The sequence below is a fragment of the Dermacentor albipictus genome, chromosome 3 (genome assembly GCF_038994185.2).
Source record: "Dermacentor albipictus isolate Rhodes 1998 colony chromosome 3, USDA_Dalb.pri_finalv2, whole genome shotgun sequence".
Lineage (NCBI taxonomy): Eukaryota > Metazoa > Arthropoda > Arachnida > Ixodida > Ixodidae > Dermacentor > Dermacentor albipictus.
In genome coordinates, this window is record NC_091823.1 from 101,268,712 (window position 1) to 101,279,690 (window position 10,979).

Below are 10,979 nucleotides of genomic sequence, written 5' to 3' on the forward strand. Positions count from 1 at the left end.
TTGATGGCGTTCTTCTCAATACAGTATGCCAGGATGTTCAGATTTCACACTAAAAATAGTAATAGAGATAGACGTAGATAAGCATCTGTCTTGTAGAATAAGCCATGATTAACCAACGAGGTTCATTAACTTCTGGGAAGTGTGCGAAAAGCCCTCATTCACGATTTTTATCGTTTAGTTTTATCGTGCCGCTCCTGTGCGGCTTCAACTTGGGGACATTGTTTCCACTCCAGGAGTTGAATTCTTTAACATCCTTCGTTGATTTATCCGGTGCAGAACCATGTGAAACCTTATGAAGGTGATAATATCGCCGAAAGTGATTGCTCGTGAAAATTTCCCCTTGATGCAACTTATCTTTGCTCTACTAAGTACGTCACCAATGACGAACGTTTCAGGGCGCGTTCATCCCCGAAATCCGCCGCATGGCTTTTATCTTGATGAACCTCGATGAGGATAGCAATAGGGGCTTGTTGGTACGGCATATCTTATTTTGTTATAGCGCAAGCTTGACACGGACAACAGGAGGCACATCTGACACACACAGCGGTGTGTGTGTCACATGTGCCTTCTGTTGTCCTTGTCAAGCTTGCGCTATAACAAAATAAAACTTGATGAACCGTTTTATCGTACCGGCTCCTTACTGGCTCACCGAGGCTTCGCTTAAAGCGATTCCGGCAGCCTGTGGATCTGCATATTCCGCTGGAGACTTCACAGGCAGACATCTTGTAACAGACGTCAACCACGTCGTTTATTCTGAATGAACATGGCGTTCGGCCCGATCTGGCTTCAGCATCACAATACATGCGCCCTATTGTATAATTAAATCAGCTAATTTCGCGTAATTTAGGAGCTGATATTTGACCCTAACATGCCGGACGTTTCCTTCTGCAGTCACGATATCGAAGAGGGTACTTGCGCACGCCCTGCTGAGGGCTGATCATGTGACGAGTACTACTTGTAATCTTCGCAAACATCACAAGCCGCACTTGCACTATTGCAACATCCATGTAAAAGGCGGTAATGCGCTAAGAAGGCGAATCACATCAATGCGAGAAGTGAGGGTAGATCACGGCGGATACGCGGTTCATGAGAATGCTGGTGCTACAAAAGTGGACGCGCAACAAGTAAACGTTTTCACATATAGTATCAACAGAATGCCCTAAGTTGTGCTATACGCTGCTGTCGCATTCATGTCCACTCGGCAGGATTTACTTTTCTAATTTTTTAAAAGCTTCCGGTGATGGCAAGAACGCTTCTATCATCAGCGAATCGAAAGCGAGATAGCGGAGCTGATATTTCTATAGATAATAATTTTCCTCGCTTCTAGATGGCAGCCATCTTTTGCTAGGAACTATTTACGGGTGCAGGTGAAACGAACGGCCGAGATAGCGTTGATAGTGCTTAGTCTGTTCCTTTCGCGTGCTTTTTGACAGTAATAGCTCGTCATGAGATTGTCATCAGCTGCCCCGTAATTACACCCGCCGTCACTGCAAGGTCGATTTGTCCCTGCGCGGGCTGCGGCGACAGATAGTTCACCAGTATGATCGCAGTCAAGTGCACTTCCTCTAAGCGCTGGTGCGATAGTAAGAAAGCATCCGATCTATAAAAAAAACTTGCCCGAATCGTGGCAGGCAGTGTTCTTGGAAAGAGCGGGAAGGTGTGAAGGTAAGACGTTCTAGTTTGCAGATCGCTGCTATAAAGCCGTCTTTCTTTTTTCGAATACCGTATTTCTTGTGCGCGACAAATTAAGAGTAATTCACCTGCTTCGCAGGGCCCATTGACCGGTCAAGATGAACCCCACGACACTTGTGCTGCTGGCCGTTTTTCTACGCGCGGCTGAAGGGCAAAACATCGCCGTTCGAACCTTCGCTTCAAACCGTCACAGCCACTCGCACGCGGGACTTCACGCCAACCATAACTTGGGCGTCCAGGCTCATGGACACCACAGCCATGCCCAGCCTGCCGACCAGCACACTCACGTGGGGCACGTTAACCACCCTCATCAACAGGAACAGAGCCATGGTTCCGCTGGTCACCAGCATCAATTCAACCCGCCGCACTCAGCAATGGTCGGATTACTCTATCATGGTCTGGGCCATCAGCACCTGAACAACCAGCATTCATCAGTGTCCCCGCAAGTACCATCGAACGGAAACATGGTTTCACTCATGGTGTGTCACATCGCCCAAGTCCCTGTGGTCAAGCCTGCGTCTTCTATACTGCCCAAGGCAGATTCCAGTTCTTCGAGTTCTTCCGGGTCGCCTCAGCATGTCTTCCGCAACATTACATCTTCGATTGGAAACGTCGTCAGCAGGGTAATTAACCCAGTGGTGTCCCTTTTTCACAATGCCCCGGTTTGGTTCAACCGCACCGCAAATCGTGAACAGGGTGACAATGCCCAGCATCACCAGCACAATTTTACTGTTCTCAACCGCACCGCCAATGGTGACCAGGACCACAATGCCCATCACCACATCCAGCACAATGTCACAGTAGACAAAGCGGATGTAGTCCGAAAGAAGTTGGCTGCCCTCACCAAGTTCAGCCGCAACCAGACTCATCCTTCAAGCATGGCTGCTCGCCCAGCCATCATAACTGAGGCCACTACGACGTCTGGGCCAGCGCTCATTGTGACAAGCGTGGCTCCAGATACAGAGATAACCACTCGGGCTAATCCGAGAACAGTGCCTGTCCTCACTAGCCCACTCGGCGCCAACGCCCCTTCTCTGAGTGTCCCTATTCTACGCGCTCGCTCTTCCACTATCCTAGGCCCAGTTACTACTTGGACAGATGGTCCCTCACTCATCCCTGAAAAACGTACCCCTGAAATACACGATACGACCATCATTGCTGCCATTACAATGCCGGCGTACGCGGCCTATTACGCTGTTCTACCTACCACTTCGGTTAACGTATCTCTTCCCCAACCTGAAGACCAGGCGCAAGGAACCACGGCTGCTTGAACTCTAGCTGCCGACCCGTGCTGGCCTCTGCGTTTAATACTCTCGTCCACAGTCCAACATACGAGCCGCTTTTCGAAAGGATGCAGACAGCTGTTCCCGCTACCAGAGCTGCCCTAACTCGGCCCATCGCAGTGGAAGGCACGTAATTTGTGTCTCAGGATACATTAGTCTACACTCTTCAACGCTGTGTACTTAACGAAAACCCGCTGTTTTTCAGCGCTCACGCATCAAACGTGTACTTCGTAAAATTCGCCTGTACGGACATTCTTAAGCTCGTTTGCATGTTCTAACGCCCATCTTTCGCACTCATAATTTCTGTCGAATCGCCAGGCAATAAATGCAGTTTTTTTTTATCTTAAACGCGCCGTGTCAGTCGCTCATGTTCGTTCCATCATGTGCTGCTTGTTCAGCCTACGCAAGTCCATGAGGACTGCTCGGTCACTATGATCTCAACCATCTGCATGCTTACTAGTTTAAACTCCCTTGGTTTATGGATGGCCATATACGAACTAGTGGCCGGTTTATTCATCTCCTACAAAGATTGAAGAGTGGTTGCTGACACACTCTTAACTAAAGCCTTCCTTCATATCTCCTCATTTGTTTCTTTTCAGTGTTTGTGAGTCAACAGTGATTTCTATACAAATTTCGGAACGTCAGTATCGCGAAGAAAAGCGGACATACATAAAAGCTATTGGCCATCATTGTGCATACGCCATTCATGGCTTGTGCTCTGTAAATGCTGGGCTGCGCTGAAGGTATTGCGACACGCCAGAAAACAGATCGTGCTCTCTTTTCAAACAACTTACAGCACAACAGTACATTTTTGTTGTTTTAAGCTTCATTCATCCAAAAATAGAAATGGTTATGTGGTGACAAAGCAAACGGTGTGTATTTCGCATAGCGTAAATGTCAGAAGTACCAGGCTTCGGCTAATTGCCGCAAGCGGAAAAAGGAATCGTGCAGATTGAACATAAATGTTTAAATAAAGGTTTCTTGAATTGGTGTCAACTAAGTACGTGGCAAAGAAATGCATCATGGTGACCTTACGACAAAGCCGTACATGTGCAGCAAGTGTTGGGGCCTTCATTAACTTGTAGCCGAAATTCATCAATGCCTGTGATTTTTTTATACTTACAGGCTTGAGCTAACATGTCTAGAATATTGATGTCGTGAACGAAAAACCTCTTGCAGCGCTTATACTTATTTTTCATGCTACGTGTACGTGTGCCCGGTGCTGTTGCCAGTGAAAGCTACAGTACGTAAGGTAAGCTAACTGCGTAATGTATATGAACGAAGGCTCAACATGGGGAGATAATTAAGTCTAGGAAGTAAACTTAATAACGCTCTTCGTTCTCAAATCAGTCACATCGGGAAAAAGTTATAAATGCAGTGTATTTCTAGGTTTACGGAAATGAAAGAACCACACCCGGCCATACTAACCACATTTGGTCCTCTAGACTTGAAAAATTGTGCATATATGTCTGCCTTCACATGCGTAATCAAGGAATAACGCGTACGTTCAAATAAGAGTTTAATGTTTCCTGTGAAGCGGTACGCACCTAAATTATTCTAATCACGTTTCCTGGGAGTTTCGCGTGGCTCGAGTGTTTCGCATATCACCACTGATTTCCAAAGCGGAGCATTTTTTGCCTGTATCTTCGACTTTTCGCTGCTGCTGCTGTAGCTGTGGCCTTGCACGCCACTAACGCCGGCCGTTTCGGGACGTGGCCATGTCACAATAGCATAAAAGGCACGCGCTATCGGTGTTTTGTTTCATGACATTTGTTTCTGAGCTGTCGTTCTCAAAATTCCAAGAAAAAACTTCGTGAAGAATATGAGACAAGGTATGCCCCACGTGCAGGGCCTGTGCGGTTGTTGTTGAGAATGCTTATTCGCCCAGCGACGCCCGCAGCGTCGACACTGAATGTTCTGTGACACGGGGCCCTTAACGCTCTTGCGTCTGTTAAAAGTACCATACAGAAAGACATACAACAAGAGGGGACCCTCCCTTAGAGCCAAGCAGCCGAATCGACTGTAGCGCACTAAGCGGATCGGATTAAGGGCCGATTTACGCTCGAGCCGCGCGTCGCCGCACCGCACGCGTGCGGTCGCGCGGAAGATTGCACGTATCAAACACTTGTGCACAAATTTCAGTTTACAATGTGTAAGGTATACACTGGGCACACTGTGTAAATGGTAATTTGTGCACAAGTGCTGGATACGTGCAATTTTTCGCGCGAGCGCAAGCATGCGGTGCGGCTTGCGGCGATGCGCGGCTCGAGCGTAAATCGGCCCAAACACCTTCCGGTTTCAAACGCCAGATAGCACATGTTACGCCGGCTGCGCGAATCGGCGTTTCTTTCTTTTTTCGTGTTTCTTTTATTCTGCTGCTTAACCACACGCGGTCTTGTTGCGATGCCGTTTTATTATTAGTAAAAATGACTGCGAACAGTCTTTTCAACCCTCTACCGAATCTGTGCCACGTGCAATTTCAGAAAGTAGATGCAAAACGCCTTGTAAATGATGAAACGTTTACTTTGCTCTACAGAAATGCGCGTTCCGGGTTTTTTGAGCATTCATCCGACGTTGCGGCACCAGGTAAGCCGCAGCAGTTCCCGTACGAAACTCCACTGGATGGCATCAGCTGAAAAATAAATTACAAGCACGTGTCATTCTGGTCTTTCGACCTTATAGGAATACTGCACGTAGAGGCGAAGCGTGCGAAAGTGGTGCATGCGCGGCATTACAAACCAAAGCAATTCGCTTCTACTTACACATGGCGTAGAAAATACCCGACTCATCCCAAACAATACCGTAATATATGAAAATAACTGATTTCCAACCATTTCCCATTCCCGGGCATTGTTCCCTGCACTTTAAGAGCACAAATGCATGGACGACTGCGCGTTTCCAAAACAACTTCGCCTCAGCCGACGCAATGGCGCGCTACATACACAGAGGGGACCGCAACAACACAGGCTCTCAGCTAGACCATGCTGGACGCTCGCAGAGTGCCTTCTACTCGCACCCAAGACAAATGAATGGGTGCAAAGGTCGTTTTCATCCGTTCAAAAGACAGAATTTTCAAGTTCTTGGTTTTTGAACTTCTCGGCGTTATCTTTTGCGCGTTCTGCTGGCGCAAGCAACACACTTACGTGTTATCACTCTAATCAATTGCTCGTCGCGTTTTCGAGAAGCGTGAGTAACGAAAGAAGGTATAGGTTGCGGGGTCCAGAAAGCACCACAATGTTGTCTCAGTAAGATTCAGTACACGCAAAACTAACTGTTACCACGGCCGAGCTGATTTTTGCGAACGGCGTCAAAACACCAGGCGCGCGAGCCTGCCTCAAAAGTATGCCAAAAAGTAGCGGAAATATTTCCAATAATATTCGGGGTCAGAGAATGCGTCACGAACTTGTCCCAGTAAGATACAGTAGACGCGAAACTAACTACATCACACGGCCGAGCTGCTTTTCGCTAACTCCATCACAATGTCGAATGCAGCCACTGTGCTTGAATAGTACGGAGCCAGTTGGCCCTCCTGGACCAAGCTCAGCGAGCCGCAAGAGCCAGTGGAGCCCTGGATCGAGGGCCCCACCCAGACCTGCCATAACTCCGATTAACTGAGCAATTAAGTTTTTTCTCTCTCTCTCTCCAAAAAACAAGAAAATTAGTTACAATAACGTTGGGAGCCAGAGAAAGTGCCAAAACGTGGCCCAGTAAGATTCAGTACACGCGAAACTGTCACTCTTCTGCGTCTCAAAGCCGGATGCGTTGAGCGTGCCCAAAAACAACCGAATTAAGTTAAATTATTGTTGGGGCCCATAGAAATCGTCATAAACATCTCCCAGTATGAGTCATTAATTCAAGTGCGCGAGTTTTTCGCTAATTGCGTCACGAGTCCAGGTTCCGTGCCGTAAAAGCCTGAATTTTTTGAAATGCGTCGCAGACTTTCCAAACAAAATTTCTCACCTTGCCGTCTCTCCCATTGCTCCGCATTCGGGTGTTCGTGTTTGTGGAATGCTTTGTTGCGTTCGCACTCCCAGGTGATGTGGTAGAGTGCAGCACGCGAGCGATGCAGCGCCACTCAGTGGAGCCTTGGAATAGGGGCCCACCCTTGCTGAAGAGAAGTCTCCAGTCGCCAGCGCCAAGAAGATGAAGACGATGGAGACCTCGAAACCGCGAAACTCTTGAAATACTCAATAAAAGTTTTCACTCACTCACTCACTCACTCACTCACTCACTCACTCACTCACTCACTCACTCACTCACTCACTCACTCACTCACTCACTCACTCACTCACTCACTCACTCACTCACTCACTCACTCACTCACTCACTCACTCACTCACACACTCACTCACTCACTCACTCACTCACTCACTCACTCACTCACTCACTCACTCACTCACTCACTCACTCACTCACTCACTCACTCACTCACTCACTCACTCACTCACTCACTCACTCACTCACTCACTCACTCACTCACTCACTCACTCACTCACTCACTCACTCACTCACTCACTCACTCACTCACTCACCTTGCCGTGGTCCAATAGTGCATTGGCGCCGTGTCGAAGTGCGGAAGGAACGCAAAATACGTCGGAAGCCAAGGAAAGCAGGCTACATCCAAAAAAGACAGACGGGTCGCCGAACAGGCGAACGGTCACAGCACAACGGGTCTTGCTCGCTTCTGTGGCGCGTATTGCGCACGACGCATGCATATGACGCGTCTGGCGTACAGCTAGCTTGTTGCTATGTAATGCAAGAAAAACGAGTCCAGAAGTATAAATTCATTTATACGCAAAATGGTTAAGTTTTAGCTGGAAAGAATTTTAAAAAATAAGAGTTGTCTAAGTTAATTTCACATTCTTTTTATTCCGATGCTCGCGTCAGCTAACGGATGGAATTCACACTAGGCGTGACGTGTTTCCTGTTGCCAGTTCTTGCGGAGTGTTGCCTGTTGTGGAAAGTTTTTCTCTATGTTAGTACATAACAGGGGTGTAGCACAAAGGAAAGACGACCCGAGAATCTGGATTCAAGATTTACGCCTAGTCACAGGTGCAAATGTCCTATGGACGCCGTAACTAGGCGTGACACCCCACAAATGCCGTGCAGGAGCTGCTGCGCTTGTCTCCGTGGTCACTCGCAACAGCAACCACAGAAGAGGAAGGAGGTCGGGAGAATGTTAGCGAAAGCATAGATAGATAGATAGATAGATAGATAGATAGATAGATAGATAGATAGATAGATAGATAGATAGATAGATAGATAGATAGATAGATAGATGAGAGAGAGACAGAGAGAGAGGAGGCAGTTTTGTTAGCTACCACGCTACAACTCAAAATAGCGTCAGTATCCTTCGTCTCCCCGGCACTTAGTGCCGAGGAGACGCATAGAGCTTCGAGCAGCGCAAGAACAACAAAAACAAGCGGAGCAGGCAAGGTATCATTTTACATCACCTAACGACTGTTGCATGCCGTCGATATATCACAGCCGAATGACGTCAATGAAGGCAAACAGCACACAAAGCTTAGCTTAGATTGATTCCCGCAGTGAGGAGGATCTGCATATTTTTTTCTAATTCGCTTTGCATGATTGTTAGCATGTTTGACGGGATAAGCGAGTATCAATTGTCTCGCAAACAAGTAACAGCAACGTGGGGTAGTGGTCATTTTCCCCCTTGTTTTTTCTTTTTTTCTGTTCGTCTTGATAGCCGCCCACACTTCCTGCGCTGAAATCGCATGCTCTCGTGCAACCGAGTCAGTAACCGAGTTTCCCGACGCGTTCGCCGCCGAAGCGTTCTGCACGTGCAACTGCATGGGTCATTGTAAGCGATGTGTTTGTGGGCGTCTGAAGGGTTCGATGCTCTTGTCGACAGTAATGCTGTTTGTCGCGTGTCTTTGCCATCTGGGCTGACGCTTGGGAATCCGTGCGCCGCCAGCGTCCTCCTCGCGTCCCATGTAGACATGCGCAGTTTCGTCTTGGCTACTTAGCATGGCTTCGCTTAGACCAGCTAGAACAGTGCGGGGGGGGGGGGTGCATGATCTTAAAGCGAATGGTCGTAGAAGTTCATTGCGTCCGTGGAGTAAACAAAAGGAAGCGAAATTCGATGGCGATATTGCAGAAAAGAGAGAGGAATGCATGAGTGTTGCGTCGCACTTCTTTGAGGTGCCATAGGTACCTCAAAGGTCCCTCAAAGGTCCCTCAAAGGTCCCTCAAAGGTCCCTCAAAGGTCTCTTTGAGGTCTGTTTGAGGTATATTGACGCAGTGATTTATTGACGTTTTGGCCGGGTCTGGCCTTCATCAGAATACATTGTATGGCACCAGTGTAGTTACTATACCTGTGCATATCAACCATATTTTTACATGAAAAACAAGGAAAATGGGCTCAAAAACGCGTGTCAATTGTTCTAAGGAACAGCTGATACATGTATAAACAGATGGCGTTTGCAAACGCATTATTTGAAGGTGCAAAGCAACGACCATTTCCGGCATTTGTCCAGCTACGCAGATTCCCTGATTAGTAATATCCCAGCTAAATTTCCGTCTTACGTAAGGGACATCACTGGCTTTCTGTCAGACATAATCAATCTCGCTATTCCTCATGGCTCTCTTTTGGTCACACTTGATGTAGCATCCTGTAACATACCGAATACAGATGGCATCATACCAGTCGTCAATTCCTACGAAGCAGCACTACCCGAGAAACTAATCGATAGGAACACATTGGCTACTTTTGCTAACAATTATTTTAGAACTAAACAACTTCGAATCTGAAGGTTAGCACTATGTTCAAGTTAACGGAAGATCAATGGGTACGCGGATTGGCCCCAACTAGGCCAACATATTTGTGGGTAAGCTAGAAAATAAATTTCTTGTTAATGCAGGCGCTTCAACGTTTTTATTACATACGTTACATTGGCGACGTTTTTCTCCATTTGGTTACAAGGTGTGCAGGAGCTGTTTTTTTTCATATCTGGCTTTACCAATGCTCATCAAGCCCATCATTTTCGCACACGTAGTCCGCATCTAATGTTAACTCCCTTGATGTCAGCGTGTCAGTGCTAAGGAAAAACCATCTACTGCCCTATACAAAAAGGTGACAGACCGATAACAATATTTGCGCTTCGATAGTAGCCACCTTATATCCTTTGCAAGACTAGCATTCCTTACAGTCAGGCCTTACGTTTTAAAAGAATTTGCTCTGAACAATCCGGGTTTCAGAAAAAATGCAGAACCATAACAATACAATTTAGTCACACAAAATTACCAACCATGACTAATTGACGATGCAATAAAACGCGCAGGCGTCCATGACCCTAGGACGCTTCTGGGCACTGCGAAGAAACCGACTCCCTCACCCAAAACAAATCTTGTCCTAACTCGTTGTGCGTCAATCTTGCATGTTTCGGACGTGCTAAAGAAGCACCGTAATATTCTTATCCAATGTTAACGCCTGAGAAACAACTTCGCTGAAGCACCTAAAGTAGTATACCTAAAGCTAGAAATATTCTAGATATAATATCATCATCATCTAAGACATTGCCATTACGCCATCGGAGGCCATCCTTGACAAGAACCGCGGTGTAAAGTAAGCACCTACATGTGCACTTGCAGCAGGTGACTAGTACGGCTTCAGACATTCGTTTTAAGATGAACGGCGACTGCGACCGCGAAACTAAAAACATAATATATGTGCCGGTATGTACGCTGTGCAAAAATAGCACTGTACATTGTACAAACAGAAGGGCCTTTTAGATTGTCATTCAACAATAAGAAATCCCGCGCTAAGACGTTGCCCAACCTGCCCATCCCAAAACACATGAACCTCCCTGATCACTCACCTAAGGTGAAAAGCACGTTGCATGAATCTGGATTTCGTTCAAAGTAGGGCAGAAAAACCCATAAATCCTTTCTTAGCTGCGAATTTGATACCATCGCGTCTGATTAGAATGAAAGGGCAGGAAAATTTGGTTGCCTACCTTCGTAGCCCGCCACATCTGCCATCGT

The 10,979-nt window shown here is 47.0% G+C and overlaps 1 protein-coding gene across 1 annotated transcript; it reads left to right on the plus strand.

Moving 5' to 3' along the window:
* The first annotated feature begins 1,387 nt into the window (after positions 1-1,387).
* On the plus strand, positions 1,388-3,323 carry LOC135914029 (uncharacterized). The gene is made up of 2 exons (XM_065446740.2): positions 1,388-1,665; positions 1,772-3,323. Exon 2 carries the CDS (start codon positions 1,791-1,793, stop codon positions 2,961-2,963), a length of 1,173 nt encoding a protein of 390 aa, XP_065302812.1. The 5' UTR covers positions 1,388-1,665; positions 1,772-1,790; the 3' UTR covers positions 2,964-3,323.
* The last annotated feature ends 7,656 nt before the right edge of the window (positions 3,324-10,979 follow it).

What these genes read in the sequence shown, in the direction of transcription:
- LOC135914029 (XM_065446740.2), top strand. Translation starts at nt 1,791, where the DNA reads ATGAACCCCACGACACTTGTGCTGCTGGCCGTTTTTCTACGCGCGGCT.